At 48.1% G+C, this 18096-nt stretch overlaps 1 protein-coding gene across 7 annotated transcripts in view; it reads left to right on the top strand.

The window, feature by feature from the left end:
* Positions 1 to 18096, top strand: part of SRGAP3 (SLIT-ROBO Rho GTPase activating protein 3) — a 348421-nt gene that overhangs the window by 295475 nt on the left and 34850 nt on the right. For 4 of the 7 annotated variants that reach the window (XM_053929334.1, XM_053929335.1, XM_024556479.3 and 1 more), the window contains 4 exons: positions 4248 to 4350; positions 9344 to 9404; positions 11105 to 11182; positions 16529 to 16663. In XM_053929334.1, the coding sequence (XP_053785309.1) occupies positions 4248 to 4350; positions 9344 to 9404; positions 11105 to 11182; positions 16529 to 16663 (377 nt within the window). Of the gene's footprint in view, positions 1 to 1760; positions 1848 to 4247; positions 4351 to 8232; positions 8264 to 9343; positions 9405 to 11104; positions 11183 to 16528; positions 16664 to 18096 lie in introns of all 7 variants that reach the window. The other 3 variants (XM_024556480.3, XM_024556481.3, XM_045192165.2) reach the window with 3 other exon arrangements.

Genomic DNA, 18096 nt, shown 5'->3' with positions numbered 1-18096 from the left:
TGATGTTTCAGCAACTGGACCCTTCCTCCACTTTCACAGAGCGTAGACCCACACACAACCTGTCGTTGCCCACGTTGTTCCTTAGAGCCCATTTCTTTCAGAGTTCACAGGAGTAGCTATCCTGCTGCCCGACACCATTTCAGCCATGACCCCGGGGCCTGCACTTGTCCAGCTGTCTTTTGCCTCATTCTGGACCTGGCAACCTGATGACATCCTTTCCCCACAAATTCTTCCCCATTGACCCAGAATCCTGGAAAGCTGTCATACTTGGCAAGTGGGAAGATGAACCCTCAACTCTCTGCTCATCTGGAAGGGAGTTGGCTGGGAAGAGGCTTGGAAAACTCTGGGGTTTTCAATTTGCTGGGTCCAGGAAGTCAGAGGCTGGGGGCTCTCCAGAAGCTTAGCTGTGGGGCTGTTCCTCTGGGCCCTGCAAGTCTAGGACCATCAGGATGATCCATAGTGCCCAGTGCGAACCTCTGGCACCGGGGCAACAGATACACACGGTCACTTTCTAAGAACCTTTTACAAACAATTTGTTTATTCTGGCAAGAGGATGTTCTCATAGTCCAAAAACAACAGGAGCCACATTTTACACCCAAATTTGCAAATGGTGAAACAGATGGGGGATGAATTGAGCTGTCCCTCACTCCCTCTGAATTCCTAGAGTTTATGTGGGAGAAGATTGTTCCAGCAGGTTCGAAGAGAGAGCTGTAATCAATCCTTGGCCAGGTCCCAGGGTCTACCTCAGTGAAAAGTTTAGTTTTTGTTGTTTGTTTTTTTTAATAAAGCCCACTGAGATGTTGTCTTCCACACCCTCTTTGACCTAGGGCCTGGGAAGTCAAAGCTAGGATTACCAGACCTCCCACTGAGACGTACTGCACTAAACTAAACACCCAGTCGTCTGCACTCTGACCCTTGGTCACTGTCAAAGGCAACTTTGTTAGTAAACTAAAAGCTTCCCTTTACTTCCACAATTTTTTTTAACATGTTGTACAATGAATTGTCCACTTGGTAATGGGTTTTAAGTTAATCTGAAAGGCCCTGGGTGAGATGTTTCTATACTGTACCTCTCTGTATCTTCCATATTTCCTGTCCAAGGTCAGTGTTGTTGTGGATGGTCATTTGTGCAGGTCCTCTCAGCCGAGTCGCTGCTGTCCTTGTGTAGATGGACCAGTTTGTGCACATGGGCTGTGACACGTGATGTTTTTCTCACACTTAAGACCTTACCTTCTAATGGCCCAAATTCGTAATAGCCCTGTAATTTAGGCTGAACATACACAACAGTGCACTTGGAAAGTGTATGGCAAATGTCAAAGCCAGATGAAAACGTAAGGTTTGATTATGGTTACTCAAACTTAAGACTGACTTTCCTAACCCAGGTTGATGTGCCCCTGTGGTCTAGATTAGAGAAGAAATCACTGGAGATTTCTGTCCAAACAAATGCAACCCAATGCACACCCACGCACAGCCTCCCAGAGCCTGACCACCACTCTCCTACAATATTGCTGCCATTTTGGACGTTGACACCCATGTCTGTTGGGTTTTTAGGGAACAATCTAATCACCGTCCTTTCAGTCACAGAGTAATTCTGAGGTCAAGTCCTGTGTTGCCAATATTTGTTTATTTTCATCTTGGTTGAAGGGCAGAAAGGGGACATTGGTCTCTGGTTTCTCTTTCTTCCTCTTCCGTGGCTTTCTCTGTTCCTGTTTTCCCTGCCTCTCTCTCTTTCTTTCTTTCCTTTTTGCTCTGCAACTGAGCAGCAGAAGAGATGGAAGGCTTAGGCTGCCCCACTTTCCTTGGCTGAGCTGCCCCCCTGCTCCCCACTTTGTGCCCCACCCAGCACTTCAGTAAGTCGGTATCTACTTGGTGTCATGCAAAGTTGGGATAGCTACGTTTCCTTGTCAGAGATTCCAGGCAGCGCACAGAGCACCACACCAAGAGAGAAACCCCTGTGTGATTCCACCAGCCCTCTGCTTTCTGGATTGGGTAGGAGAAATGGGAAAAAGTATCCTATTTTCCCTTTATTCTATTTTGTAAACTCAGAAGAAAAAAATCCTTAGGACTTATTTTCAGGAAATCCAGCAGCTGGGCACCAGGACTTTTTGGTACTCGGTGTCCAACACCTGTATTAAGAGTCTCTACTCCTGCTGGCATGGGAGTTTAATCCATAATTTAATGCTACTGCTGGATGTTCTGTGATAAAGTCAATTTCCCAGCTTACACCCACACCTGAACCTGGAGTAGAAAGAGCTGAATTCTATTCATTCCCATGACCTTGGGCAAGTGTCTTAATCTCTCATCTGCTCATTTGCCTTATATCTAAAGTGGGTCTAATAATTCTTGCCTAACTCCCAGGGTTGTTGTGAGGGTATCATACCATGTGAGATAAGGAGCCGATCTGAGAATGTCCAAAAACAGAAACCCCAAACACTTTGAGGACAAGGTAGCAAAGTTGCTATCTTTAAGTTATTCCTAATTATAAGACTTGAAGCCTGTGGCCTTGTGTCACATTTTTTGGCAATTTCTTTTAGAATTTGGAAATTTAAGAGCAGATTTATTGTGAGAAATACCAGCTCCATACGCCCACATCCTCAAAAAATAAGCAACTTACAAAAAAATAAATGACATGGACTTAGCTAACCGAATTGACAAAAGATCCAAGATGGGCTTGAAATATTCTTGCCTGTTGTTTCATTTCAAAATTTTGGTCTGTGCTGTTATTTTGGTTCCAATGTTTGGGTGGCATGATATTTGGATTCAACTGTGTCTTTGCCCATGCATGTCCTGGAGCTAGCAGCATTTGCTCAATACTTAAACGCCGGGGAGAAGCTGGTTAGAGCTTCCAGGGTGCCTAGGCTCTCGAGGAGACACTCACAAGGCCAGTGAACAGAGGCAGCATGACTCTTATTCACATTGATTGGCTCCAAAACCCATAAAACTTCTTGCCCATTTACAGAACTCAGTCGAGACCTGGAGACCAGGTCTTTGCTTGTCATGTGTGGACATTATCTGTGCCTGGCTGGGCCCCTACTTGCTGCTTCCGAAATTGTGAACCAAGCCATTTGAAAATGAACGGCCTCTTTTGGTGAGGGGTCCTCCTCCTAACCTCAGAGCCCTTTGCCCTGGAAGGCTGGCAGCATTGAGTCAGGCCGACTTGGGTGGCAAAAGATGAGCAAATAAGCCAACACAGGCATATGCATGGTGAGCAACTCTGGAAACTGGTCCAGTGCTTGTGGCTGTTTCACTGTTCCTGGGGAACTGTGGTGCGGTTTCCCCTCCCTGTGGCCAAGAGTGGAGCACAGGGAATGGAGATCCTAAAGCAAAGCAAGACACTTTCAACCTGACCCCTTGGGTCCTCTGCTGGCAAGGGTTAATGAGAGGGCTGAGTCTCTGGCTGGAAAACAAGTAGTGCCCTGAGGCTCTATGACCAGCTCAGGGGGAGAAAGTTTGGATTTGGAGGCCAAATCCAAAGAGGCCTGAGTTTAGGGCTTGGCTCTCCCAATTCCCCTTTCTAGGTCTCGGTTTTTGCCTCTTTAAAATGAGGCCACACGGACAGGACTGAGCTGGTGTTAAATGTGGCAATGGACCTGAAAGTGCTTTAATCAAAGTGTACTTGACTGAAGAACAGGATGTAGTCGTCATCCTGGGTCACCCCAGAACCCCAAAGAAGCTGCAGCCTCCCTCTTGGCATCAGTTTCTTTATCTCAAAAATGAGAATAATAATTGCCTGGCTCTCAGGTCAATGACATAAAGATTACTCAAGTGCATTTGAAATGCCAGGAGACATTAGGAAGATCAGTGCCCTGGTACATTGGGAGTTGACACTTGGTGATAAATTTAAGCCAAAATAATGAAAATTAACCCTTCCAATCATCTTTGGAAGTCTCTTGCTTTCTCAGGCTACAGTACATCTGTCTCCCCTGATTCCCCCTCCATCTGGTCAGCTTTGCAGGATGACAGCCTCCGATTGGAGGGCCAGTGGTTTCCTGGACACGTACTGTGTCCCTGCTATGATTAGAATGCATTTGCGTTATACGAGTGTGGCTGCTGCCTAACATTGTGGGTAAAGTAAGAGCCCCCAAACATCCAAAGGCCTTCAGATGGAGCATCAGACAGCCATGTGCTGGGGGTTCAGGGGCTCTCATTTGCATTTTGTGTTCTCCCATAGTGGGTTTTAAGAGCGTCTTTCCCAGTTGTATGTTTACATTGGTTGCTTTCTTGATTTCTTTTGTTCCATTTTCCCCTAGGCCCCCCAGTCTTCCCCCTAAACCACAGAAAATGAGGAGACCTAGGCCTCTCTCAGTGTGTAGCCATAAACTATTTAACGGCTGTATGGAAACGTTCATTAAGGTACTTGCTGGGGAGCCACAGAGTCCGCGAATGTGCCCAATGTAATGGCAGCCTTTCTCCACCTCCTCTCCTTGGCCAGCAGCCCTGCCCCTACCTATTGGAACTTACCATCTGTGCCCTTGGCCAGGCCCTATGGCAAACTAGTTCCTCCTTGCAGCCTGCGCTTAGCTTTGGTGAGGGCTTCTAATCAGAGCTGCCTTTGTCTTTGACCAGTTGCTCCTAAATGCCTTCCTGTGATTCTCAGGGGTAAGATCATGAAGAAACCCAGCGAGGTCCGAGCAGGGCTGAGATGCTGGCCCTGCCTTGCTGCTTCAGGAACTGTGGTCCTCACTAGCCAAAGGGACAGTCAGAGAAACCCCCTACCTCACTTTGCACCCACATCTTCCAAGAGGAGCTTGGTTGGAAGGAACACAAAGAAAATCTCTGTAGGCAACAGTGTGATTTTTTTTTTTTTTTTAGTTAAGAATATACCAGCAAAAGGAAACATAAAATCTGTACAACAGGACACCCTCCTACCTAGTTTTGCTTCTTGTTAGGCGGTTTGGGAGAAGGGAGAAAAGCTGAGACAGTCCCTGTAGAATTCCCGGTTAACTCTTTACACCTTAAAAACAAAAGTATTTCAGGTAGGTGAGGTTGTTTTTCCTTGCTTATTAAATGCAAAGGGTACAGGATCAAGCCATCCCAGATGGAATGGTGCAGGCAAATGCAGATGGTGATGGAGTCAGAAAGGGCAAAGGCAGGGGAGTGACTGAGGAAGGGGGGGTGCATTCTTAACATCAGTCAGGGAAAGCAAGAGAGAAGGCCCCTGCCAGAGCTCCCCACCATCCAATGAAGACACTTTCTGCAGAAAAGAAGGCTGGTGTCACTTGGTGGCAAGTAAAAGCTCTTGGGCTTTGCTGCCAGTTTTGGAGTAGTGGGGGTTCCCTCCCCTGCCCTCTCTCCTGCATCCTCAGGGTACACACAGGACTTGCAGAGGGGGCGGGGGGTGGGCAGCATGCCTGGATCCTAGGCCTGTTTCTGCCCATGGGCTGAGTTCTGGGGACAGGACAGTGGGGCACAAGTTGAGACTGCCCAAGTGGGGAACAGTGGGGGCTGCTTCAGGTTACCTCAGAGGAGTGAGGCATGGAGGGTCCCAAAGGGTGGGGTGCTGCTGGTTGAATCAGGAAAGAGGTACTATTCAGAGGTGCCCTTGAGTGAGCACTTTTCCATCCCATAGGCCACAGGAGGATGAGGCTGTGTCAAAGGGTCCTTCTTTCTTCAGCCCCCTTTTTCTCTCTGCCAAGACTTCATCCTGGACCTCGGAAAAGCCACTCTCCATAACTTAGTGGGGCCTGAAAGGCGTGTAAGCTGTTCTCCCTGACCCCAAGGAGCTCATAGTGTCAGTGAGGAGGATTTCAGCACCAAGAGCAGGAAGTGTGAGGTGGTTCAGATGAGCGCCTGGTGAATTATCCCCATGGAAACACGTTCTGTGTGAGCTTAAAGAAGGAGAGCTACTAGGCACAGGAGGCTTGGGTGGGGGCAGGGGCGGGGATGGTGGCACTGCAGGGAAAATAGGATAAAGTAGAGGGGAGTAGGTCAGAGTCATCCCTGAAAGGAGGAAGAAAATGAAAGCTCAGAGACAGGACACCTTCTCTAATTTGCTCAGCTCTTTGGAAATGGGTGATCAGTGAGAACACGTGGCAGGGGCTAACTCTTACCTGACGGGAGTGAAAAATTAGGTGTTCTAATGAAACAGTCTTTTAGCAGATAGCTCCTACATAACATGTGCGGCTGCCCAGTCATCTGACTTCATTCCTGACAAATACGTGAGAACGTCTGTGACGGTATGACAGTTTGCCCTGGGAGGTAGTCACAGTGGGCAGCTGCATACATCGTGTCGCCATTGCTTCAGTTAGCCAGTCTTCCTTAGAGCTTGTAGCATGGCCTTTGTCAGTGGTGCCAAACTTTGTATTAGAATGAGCACCCTGGTCCTTCACAGCTCAGCTTTGCAGGGCACTGGAGGTACAGAATGGCAAGAGACACGTGACAGACAGGGCTGGTGGACCGGCTCTGAAAAGAGCCCACAGTCAGGGGCACCCCAGAGCACCGGGCTGTGGTTCATCTCGTTGGAATGAGTGCACAGCCTCCTCAGGGGACTGACTGAAAACGAAAGAGGTGTGTTTGTTACACGAGTGCATTTCTGTGAGTTACACTGGACTTACGCCACATACCTTCCATGCAGTTCAGCAAACTTCTGCGCACCTACTGTGAGCTAGGCAGTGTGTAGACAAGCTTGCGTGCAGCATGGTCTTACTCTCAAGGATTATTAACTTCCAGAAAATGCAAAGGCAGTATAATATGGTCAATTCTTTAACCTCTGTGAACAGAATTTCAGTTTCTCTTATGATTCACAAACCATCTGGAAGAACATTCTGCATGGACTTAGAATCCGCAGCTTGGAAATGCCAAACCTGTAAAGGTTTTCCAATAAAATCACATCACTGGGACTCCATGATTATGAGGGTTTAGAGGGACAAGGAAGCATCCCCAAGTTAAGAGGGACAGATAAATGTGTTGGAGTTATGTAATAGATTTCTAGGGCCCTACCTGAATTGACCCTTTTCAAAATCCTTGACTTTTTTCTCCTCTCAGATAGAAACCCAATTTTTGTTATAAATTTTGAAGCCTAGGAAGTCTGCCCCTGGGGCAGAGGGGGAGTCCTCGCCTCGTCTCTATAAAATGAGGATGGTAATTACCTACCCATTGAGTGTGTGATACTGTCAGCACCAATGAACTGAGAGACACCATGTTTCTAGGGCACTGCCTGGCACGTAGTAAGCTCTGCAGAAGTGTTAGCTGTTACTGTGGCCATTCGCTGTTAGGAGATTGCTCACAGAGCCCCGTCGGACCAGGCTGCTTGCTCAGTCCTAGGATTCAGGTAGGTTTAGCCAACACATGATAGTTCCAGTTTTCGAGATGTTGGCAACTGGACAGATGACACCACCTAGAGGGTGCACATCCTCCAGGTCCTCAGTTCAGCCTCCTCAGAAGCCTGGAAGAGACGCAGCACCCTGCCCCGCTGCACTACAGGGAGAAAGAACAGACAGTGCTCCCCTGAACACCGGTGGCTTCAGTGACTGCAGTGAAAGCAAAGGCAATATCCTGAAGGTGTTCTCACTCTCTACAGCTCTCCCTCCCTCGGGCCTTTCTCAGCTTCTGGGTTCCCTGAGGTGTTCTCAGCGCTAGTGCGAGGGCCCAGGGTGGGAAGAAGAGAAAAGCTGTGTGGAGACTGAGGAGAAACTCCCCAGGCTATTTGGTAGGAAAGCCTGGGAAGCTGTTCGGAATTTGGAATCAGGCAGAATCCTGCTGGGCCTATTCAGAGGGCACTTGACAAACATGATCTTCGTAAAATTAGCTTTTTACCAAGAGTGAGGTTTCCTGAGCTGGATTCAAGGGACAGTATTGCAGTAGACACAGGAAGTTATGTGTCTCTCCTTTCTGTGGGTAGCTGGGGTCACATCAAGGGGTCTTAGGTGGGCTCCTGCCCACTGGTGAGTGAAGAGCCCCTGAGCTGAGGAGAAGCAGTATGTGATGAGGAAAGTGTTCAGTGCACACGGCTCCTGCACTTTGACAAGGACTAAAAGAGGCCCCTACGTCACCCAGCGTCCAAGGCAGCCACACTGGAAGGCTGGCTAGGTCAGGGTCCAGACCCCCCACAAGGCCCTGGGTCTCGGGGAATCCCTCTCAGGCAGGCTGGCCGGCAGTCTCCCCAGGACCCTTGCTGGCTGCCATTGCATTTTGGCGTTCACGGACTCTGAAGGATCTGCTATTCTAACTGATCTTACTCCTGCATAATCTTTTCTTTTTTTCCTGCTCTGCTGCCTGTTTATTTTTTGTTATCAGAGGAAGAAGAAATGCTCGAACCAGGAACCAGGTATTTACTAGAAAGGTCCGTTAGCCCCACTCAGCTGGATGAAACCTGTATTTAGTACTGACTTCTAGAACAGGGCCCACCTTGCCCGTTGCCTGTGGGTCTATTTTATTATTCTCTCCCTGACCATAGTTAATCAAGGAAAGAATTCACAGGTGGGGTGTAGAGGAGCCACGAAAGCACCCAAATGCCCTTTACAAAAGCACATTGCATATGCCTATTGTTTCCTCAACTTCTGAGGAGCCTAGTAATTTGGTGTGACCCCTTTTAAAGAAAGTTTTAAGAGTATTTTATGCTCTTTAGTGGTCTGACATAACAGAAAGACCAACCAATTGCAGAATCCAAAAGAATATTTTCCCTTGCCCAGCCCTTGGTGGCCATGGGCCAGCCCAGGAAGATGTAATTGAAAATACATTCACACCCCAGATGCCTGTGCTCAGAATTGCATCTTAGTCAGCCTATTTGACTAAGGTTGGCCACTCAGTGGTCAAGGGCTGACTTAAGCTGTTTCTAGAACCTATTTTATAACATGTTTACTCTTTAGCAAAGTATCTGGATGCTTAGGTTGTAACATACTGAGTAGAACTGGTCTTCCCTTCCCAGAACTCAGAAGGACCCCTGGGGTCAGCCTCGCTTCTCCGATAGTATGCTCTTCTTAATTCCAGCATCAGGGACTGAAGTCCTGGGAGGAGGCCCTGATCCTGCTTTTCTGTCCCTGAGCACTGGGGGAATAGGTTGAGAGGGGCAAGGTGGAGCGGGAGGCGGACTTCACCCCTCCATGCAGTGGGTCCCCTCTCCTTCTCAGCTGCCCATCAAGCCTCCTGAACCCTGATTCTCTCCCAGCTAAATAAGAAGACAGAGCATTTCTTTAAAGTTATCATAGCTATGCCTTTTTCTGCATATAACTGAAGACTTTGTATTTTAACTGTTGGTGGAGACTTTAGGATTAGCAGTTCCTTGCTTGTTTTCCTACTAATCTCATGGTACTAATATTCTGGCTTGAGTTTGTAATCTGTGTTTGCAATGTCTGTTTCCCCATGGTGGTTGCCAAGCCCAATAAAACTCACAATTCTTTTTCTTAAGGATTCGGGACAAGCTATACCACTTGTAGTTGAGAGCTGCATCCGATACATCAATTTATACGGTAAGCTCAATTGTGGGGCAGTGTTTTCAGCTCTCTCCAGAACAGGTGCTCAGCTGTGCTCGTAGGAAATGAGATTCTAACTCATCTGGAAGACTTCCTGTCACTGTGCTGAGGAACAGCTGCTCTTCTGAATGCTCTTTTGAGCCTTGTGTGTTGGGGGAAGGAGAGCAGTGGTGAGAAGACCCAGGAACTAGCAAAGTCAAGGAGCAGGGAGGGCATGGATGGGGGGACCATTTTAGCTCCTTTCTCACTCCCACCCAACCCCAGAGCTCTGCTTTGAGCCCTGAATGCAGTTGGCCAATCAGTTAATGCTGCAAGTTTGCAGTAAGCTCCATGAAGGAGTAGTGGCTGGGATTTGCTAGCCATGGTATCCCCAGCACTTAACTTGTACTTCTGTCAACTCATGTATTCATTCTTCGAAAAGTATTTTTTCAGAGTGTATAGCAGGCACTGTTTGGATGGTGGGAATACAGGCTTGTACAAGATACTGGTAAGGTGCCAGTCATAGGTAGCTTACATTACCAGTTGGAAAGGCAAGGAAATAACAAAGCAGAGAAATAATAATGCAATGTCAGGTATTGATATTGCCAAAAAACTAATGAAGAGGGAATAGAGAGCGGCTGAATGGGGCAGGGCTGGTTTGGTGAAGGTGGTAAGGAGAGACCTCTCCAAGGGGGTGACTAAAACTCCAGGGCCCTTTGAGACCCTAGTGAGTAGAGGAAGCCAGCCATGCGGCCCAGGTGGAGAGAAGGGGAAGTGTAAAGGCCTCATATGGGACCAAGGCCAGTGCGACTGGACAAGAATGGGCCAGTGACACAGTGCAGAAGGTCAATATTGGTTAACGAAAGAAATAAGTGTCTATTGAGAACATGATATGTACAAACCAAACTTTGATGAAAGCCCACCTTTTAAGAGTAAACACTTTACTAAATTATAATGTGGAGAGTTGTTCTATATAGAAAAACCGAATCCCAGGGCAAAGATTAGAGTCTCCCCCACTACTGCCCTTTTAAGAGAAGGGAGGCCCTTCAATTCCCTCAGTCCTATAGGATGCTGATATGTCGTTACTGTTAGGTCAGGTGTCAGGGTCTCCTTTGTTCTGGCCTTGTAGAAATTTAAGAAAATGAGATTGTTTCTCTTTAATAATTTAATCTCTCCTAAATTCCTCGATCCCAGGTCAGCATGTTCTTTAGACTCTAGCTTTTCTTGAAGGGAGAAAATGCCTGTGTTAGGGGAGGGAAGGGTGAGGCAGTGGGATTGATCCTTTTTGTTCAACACCTCCGTGGCCATTCCTCTCAGATGGCATTTATACTCTTGGGCAAAGGTCTTTGGTGCCAATGCGGCTGGTAAACTCGGTAGCAGCGTGCACCAACCAGTTATTTGCCTGAGCCAACTTATTGATTAAATCGGAAGTTATCCACAGATCCAGTCTTGATATAAACTTCTTATGGCCTTTTCCTCCAAGCCCTGACAAGAGACACAGACATATGAAGCCGGATGTGTCTGAGTATTTTGGTCAGCCATAGTTTACTGCAAAGGCCATTTTGGGCTTCTGCCAGGAGACCTTCATTGAGAATGACTGTCTGATAAATGATGGTGGGAGGAAGAGACAGCAATGGGGTGAGTCATCAAGTTCCCACTGGTCTGATGAGCTCAAGGCCTCATGGAATTTTTCTCTTTCTTTTTTTTTTCCCCTTTAGGACTCCAGCAGCAAGGGATCTTCAGAGTGCCAGGATCTCAGGTTGAAGTCAATGACATCAAAAATTCCTTTGAGAGAGGTAGGTGCAGAGTGGGCATCTCAAGCTTGTGGCCAGAGGGATCCAGGGTGGTGCTAGCACATGCCTTAGAGCCAGTGGTGTGCCGGGCTGGCTCGTATCGACATCTCTTTCCAACTTTGCCTTCAGCGACTTCACCTTGGTAGTTTGAAATCAGCCACGGTGGGAGTATTTACATTGCAGAAATTGGCAAATGCTGAGATCTTTTGTTTTTCCTTTTCCCCTCCAATGAACTCGCTGTTACACATTTACCAGCACACATGGTGACTCTGGCGGGCTGTACGGTGTTTGCTGGGATGGAGGGCCTTGTGTAGCACTCTGGACTGATTACGCGAGTCTGCAAAGGCTGCTGTGTTTTACAAAGTTGGAAGAACGTTGATAACACTGAGTGGCTTTTAGAATATCTTAATTCTTAATTTTCTAAGTAGTGCTTTTGGCAAAGTTGCACACCGGGAGGAAGAGACCATGCGCTCTTTCCACCCGCAGTGAGGTCACCTGGTTCTCACTTTGATTAACCAAGGGCAGAGAAGTTTATTAGAAATGAAGTGACCACTAGCATAGGAGCACAAGTGGCTTATTTGGTACAGCCTCCCTTGGCCTCAGAATCCCTGATGGGGACAGACAGATGGCCAGTGACAGTGTCCATGCAAAGTAAGGACTCCCTGGTCTTCATACACCTCTGCCCTTTTATACAGGTGCTTATCTGGCCTCCTAAATGATATCTTTGCCTCCAGTTTACCAGCATTTGGGAAGGGTAACATCTGCACAGTCTACTCCTTTTAACTCTCATTTATTACTTTTTTCTCTGAATGGTTTTGATATTAAGTTTGGTCTGAGGACCCCAATCCCAAACCCATTTCCCCACAGTAGATCATGTCCCAGTTTACAAATAACTTTTTCACCCATTGTTCTAACAGCCTTGGGAGGTATATGGTTTGTCCCTATTGGCTCTGCTCTGAACAGGTCTCGCCTGGGGGGTTCTAGCTCTAGAATTCTCCCTACTTATTACAGGGCTTCTCCTGGAGGGGCTGCCTCCTCTGCACACTCGCCCCCTCCCTAACTTCCCAGTTCCATCCTGAGGTCTAGCTCAGGGTGGAGGAAGCATTCTGTCAGCCCCAAGTGGTCACCACCATAGCCCCCAGCACAGACCTCTGAGGCCCTAGGCACTCTGACTTGAAGCCAGGTGTAGAGAGAGGATTTGAGTGGATGGGGCACTCAGTGGCCTCCTAGGGCCCAGGGGAGCTTAAGTTCTGGAGTGCCTTCCAGGATCTTGGGCACTCAAAACCAGAAAGTCCAGAATTCCCCTGTTCCAGACTCCTACTCTTTATTCATCCATTCATTCATCCACTCAGCCAGCATGCACTGAGCCCTACCCTGCACTAGGTAATAGACCAGGGCCTGAAAATAAAATAGGAACAAAAGGATGGTCACTGCTAGAGGGAGAGAGCACAGGCAGCAGGATCAGTGCAATGATGGAGTAAGCACTGGGTAGCGTGCCCTGCTTGGATGGAGCTGAGTGGAATAACAAAGCCCAGGAAAGTTTCCTGGGGAAGGGAATGCCTAAGCTGAGCTTAAAGAGTGAGAGCCAGGGAAAGGGGATTCTACACCCAGGGAACAGCATGTGCAAAGGCCACAAAGTAATAGGTATCTCCCTGATGGAAGTGTCATTCATCATTCCCTGAGCTTCTCTTGACAACACTGGATGGCCCAATCTAGAGCTTTTTTTTCTGCATTTCCCCAGCTCCTTAGCACCCCTGCTGCCCTGCGTTCATTGTAAATGAACGGAGACACTGCTGGAACCTTTGCTGGTCCCATCCTCCAGGGCTCATCCCATTATACAGAATTCCTTGAGTCTCACATGGGTAAACTCACTGCATGGTGCCTCCAGCCTGGCGAGCACTTCAGCCAGGCATTTTCCTACTTCCCTTTGTCCTGGAAGTAACCTTTTTGCCAGGCAGCCAGGCCCTAACCCTACCCCAGAAGCACTGCTTTCTTTCCTCCTTGAATGTGATCTTCTAAGTTTAGCACCTTCTGTCACTTGCTTGGGTGCCTTGCAGGGGTGACATGAAATTTAAAAGAATTCTCTGCTCCTAACAAGCCATAGACCACCCCAGGCATAGCCTTGCTGGGCAGAGATCACCTGACCCAAATCTCAGCTGCGAAAAATATTTTCTGCTTTTTCTTTGCATCACTATACAGTTGGCTCCTTTCCCTCTCCCCACCATTCGCAAGTGAATCTCATTCTCTCGGCAGCCTGGTCCTTCTGCTCCACCTGAGCCCACAATGAAGCATGGCTTAATTTAGAGGGATCGTTCCTGGTATGTCTCTTTTAAGAAAAATCGTTCCTGGCTTCTAGGGGCTGGCTAGTGCCCAGATTTCGCACTTACTCTTTTCTGTTTCTTGACATACACCAACCAACTGTCCTGGGTTAGGCTCCTTACTCAACTGATCCTCAGGGTCGCCTCCTCCCACCTCTCCTGCAAACCCACTGTGTTTCTCTACCTCTCCCCAGTCCCCCGCCCCCACCCACCACCACCAACAACCAGGTGGCCAGAGCTTGCGCAAGGCTCAGCGTTTCTCTTCTTGCCCACCCCTCACATCCCTCATGCTGTAACATGTGACAGAACTTTCTCTCCAAAACCAGCGCATTGTGTGTTTTTCCTTTCTTTCTGTTGTATTTTTTAAAATTCAAATCCCCAATCCCTCTGCAGGATGCCTGACCTTTACTTGTTGTTCAGAGAGTTGGGTCTTTCTCCTTCCTTAGCACTCTTCTTTCTCTGGAGCAGAAGTTCTTGCCTACATTTCTTACAAGACTGTTGAAAGAAGCACATGTCTCTTTTCCTTAACCTTCTGGAAAGCCATTCTTGGCTTATTAGTTCTAAACCCACTTTCTATTTCTTCTGACATGAGTTAACCAGGGTTTTAGTGGGCTTATTATTTTTATTATTGCTGTCAATAAATCTTAAATGCACTCCTCAGGTTTTGAGATCTTCCTGTAGTCTTCTGGCGAAATGAAGGAGGAAACATCTGGAAAAGGCAGGACTCAGCAGCTGTGCCTTGGAGAGAGCCGTGGCTTGCTGTTGCCTCCCAGGCCAGATTTCTACCTCTCTGTTTCCCTTCACAAATCAATCCATGTCCTCTTTGTACGTCGAGATGAGGGCACTCCCAGTGGTCTCTCCTATGCAGAGGGCAGCTGGACAGGGACCCAATGACCCCTTCTCCCTGCACAGATAACGACGGGGTTTGGAATTGGGGCTAAAGTCATGGCCTCTAGTATCTGACACATTCTAGCCTCAACCTGGCGCTTCTGAGACTATTTCTTGCCCCAGGAGGAGGGGTGTGACCTGGAGACATGGGGGGGAACTGTCATGTTGAGGAGCCTGAAGAGGAGCTTGCGTGCACCTGTGGCCACAGAGAACTGCCCGTGTGAGACATACTACCTGCATGCTTCCTGCCATGCCCCCATCCAGCAGCAAGTTTCCCTGGAGCCTTAAACACACGCTGTCTGTTCACATCTGCCCTGGGCACAGCCCTTAAAGTCTTCGGCAGTGCTCAGGTGACCTGGCTGAAAGTCAGCTGTAGGCAAGGCCGTCTGGCAGCAATTCTAGCCCCCCCAGGACATCCGCTCGCAAAGTATGAACACAGCTTTCTCTCAACTTCCCTGGCTTTTAGCTCTAATTCTCCTCCTGGAGGAAGCCATCATTCACACAAACCTTCCTGCTCATCTTGAGCTCTGGAATTGCATTCACTTCTGGGGCCCAAACTGACTAGTGTTTCAGAGAGCCAAAGGCCTAAGCTAGGAGGAAGGGATTTTACAGACTGAGTATCTTCTGGGAGGCAGAGCAAGAGCAAATAGTGTGTAATATCAATGTGTTAATCATGTTTAACAAGGGGAGCTAATATGGAGACAAAAATCTGTGCACTTTTGCACCATGAAACCACAAGAGTAAGGTGCGGTAATAATAAGGAAACGGCTTAACACAGCACAGAGTTCAGAACTCTTACGGTCCTTCAGAGGGGCCTCAAGGGCTGCTACTGGGATAGAGAGGGAGGTTGAGGGGATAGGCCTTGAACCTCTACCCCCCGGTCAACTAAGACATCTCTCTTCTATTCGTTGACAGAAAAAAAGAAAGGTTGGGATTCTACTGTAGAGGAAGGAGGGAAGAAGGAATGGAAGGGGGAAGGAAGGAAGATAGACAAGAGGCATGCAAACAGGCAGACAGAATTGAAAAGGCAGAAGAAGGACCATCTTCCAGGCATTCATGAGATTGGGGAGCTGCCTGTACTATTTTTGCCCACATGAGTGTGGGCAAGGTGCCTCACATGTTGGGGCCTCAGCTTTCTCGAGAGAGAGAGAGAGAAGGGTGGCGTGGAAACTGCGCCTCCTTTGGTGCTGTTGTGAGGATGAAGGGAGAGGACGCGTGTGAATGTGCTGTAGCTGTGCAGGCCATGATTTTTTAATGTTTCCTCTCCTCCTTTCCCATGAAAAAGACTTGTCAGGGAAGCATTCTCTCTCCTCCCACGGGGACATCTGAGACCAACCTATGGAACACCAGTGTCTGGCTGTCACTCACGTCGTTCAGGTTGGGCACTGCACAAGGGTGCTCTTCCGAGAGGGCAGCAGGGGGACTTGGGCTCAGGTTCTGTATGCCACAGCCCTAGTTCGGGAGAAAAGGGGGCTTTTTCTGATTTGAGCTGCGGCCCTGGCTCACATTCTCCTCCTGTGGAGGCAGGGTAGAGAGAGCTAAGTATGAATTTCCAGTTGTGCTCTTCACTGCCTGCCGGTCTCAGGGTGCTCTGGGCTGTTCTGGGAGAGAGAGAAGGCCATTGTGCAGACTTCTCTCAGCACCTTCAGGGAGGTGGTGCATTGCTGCGATTCCTCTCCCCTCCCCCATGAAAGCTCTCCTGGTGGTGAACCAGCTCAGCAGCCCCGATTAAATTGCAAAGTGCTGCTCTCCTGCGAGATCATTTGCCCTGTCCTATTGGCCAAAATCCAAAAGCTTGACAACATTCCTTGGGCAGGGCTGAGGAAAAGAAGGCTTTTCCTGTGTTGCCGGTGGTTGTATAAACTGTGCAGCCCCAGTGGGGAGAAAGCAGATATGGCAAAGATGAGTGTGACTTAATGAGTGTAAGGGAAGGGTGATGGGTGGTTTTATTTTATTTTTACAACACTGCTATAGACTTGAACATTTACAAAATCAGTTGCAGGGAGAACTCTGAACTTGCTGTGTGGAGGAGGTTCTCCCATCTGCCTCCCCTGCAGTTTGGGCTGGCCTCAGTCATCTCTCTGCCATCTGCGTGCTCCCTGACTCCTTACGAGGCTGACCCATTGCCCCTGTTTCCTCACAGGTGAAGACCCCCTTGTGGATGATCAAAATGAACGAGATATCAATTCAGTCGCTGGTGTTTTAAAACTGTATTTCCGAGGACTGGAAAACCCACTCTTTCCTAAGGAAAGGTTTCAAGATTTGATATCTACTATTAGTAAGTATTTCCCAGGCAGAATGGTCATTTCCATTGAGGTTCCACTATGAGCTCATCATCGTGCTAGGCACATAGGAGGGACCCTGTGAAAGCAGCAGTGTGGCCCTTGTCCTCACGGAACTTAAAACTTAGTTGTGGAAATAACAAGATGGTTTATAATGGAAGAGCTAACGAGAACAGTACACCCCTGGTACGGAAGAAGCTCAGAAGAGAAGGATAGAAGAAGACTTAGTTTCTTAGATCATAGCTGAGAGTGATCTGTGAGCGGTCTTCAGGAGGGGTGGACACAGGGATCCTGGGAGGGGTTGGGGACGCACTGACCAGTGGTCCAGCAGGAGGGTGTCCCATCCAGAGCATGGTGCAAGAGGCTGGAAGGGTGACCCAGAGTAAGAGAGGGAAGACCTTGAATGCCTTGCAAGGATTCCAGAGATTTTCCCCTTGGGTAATGGGGAGCCATGGAGGGTTTGGGAGTCAGGTCAGCAATGTGACAAACAAAGAAAATGGTAAAAATAAGTTGACTAGGGGCTTCCTCTAGCTGTCAGAGTCCTCCTTGGCTGGTATGTCTGTGGATGAAGTCAGGAGCCCAGGCCAGGGGGTTGAAGTAAAGGCGCCTTGCCTGTAAGATGCGAAAATCCAAGGAAACCTTTTGGCAATACTTTTAAATTAACTTTTAATTTAGAATATGGACATTTTAGTGTTTTGGAAAACTCCTTAATATGATTGGCAGAAAATTATCCCACCCTCAGTTTCAGTAGGGATACTCCTTACAATGATCTGAGAGAGATCTGCAGCAAAGAAATCGCCCCACTTGTGGTGACAGCCCAGGGAGGCCTAACCCCCTCCTGCGCCTCGCGTGAAAGACCCAGTCTCCACCCGCCTGCCCTTCACACCGCTTCCTGATCATCTTTCCTGACCCACTCCAAGCTCCAAATCACCCCTGAGAAATTCCAGACCACAAAGGTCCAACCTTGTCTGAGCCCTGTGTCACCTGCTCAGCCCGTGTTTCCAGAAGTCCCAGTAGTCCAGTTCCCAAGCAGGGTCCTCAGCGGACAAGGTGGTTGATCTCTGGCACGAGCTTGTTACATTGAATGACTTGAGTCACAGCCTGAATCATACTGTGAGAAAGAACGTCCCTTCTCAGTTCCTTCCCAAACCCTGTGATTATTTACATCAAGGAGAAAACCTCATGGCCAATCTCCCTTCTACATGGAGAGCTGGAATTCAGTCTCAGGAACTTTTGTTATAGAACAATGTCTACCTATAATTTAGTAACATTGTTTTGATTGCATTGTATCTATTTTTACTACCTTCTAATTATGGCAAGTGATCCTTATTTCTCATTTACAGAATGAGGTGAAGTCTCCTTTTTAAATAAATGTTTTTAATTAAAAAATTAATAAATAATAGTGAAGGTGGCACTAGGGCATGATGGC

This window comes from Desmodus rotundus, chromosome 8 (assembly GCF_022682495.2).
Source record: "Desmodus rotundus isolate HL8 chromosome 8, HLdesRot8A.1, whole genome shotgun sequence".
In the NCBI taxonomy this organism is placed as follows: Eukaryota; Metazoa; Chordata; class Mammalia; order Chiroptera; family Phyllostomidae; genus Desmodus; species Desmodus rotundus.
Note: the sequence above shows the minus strand (reverse complement) of the source record. Positions and strands in the feature narration are given on the sequence as shown.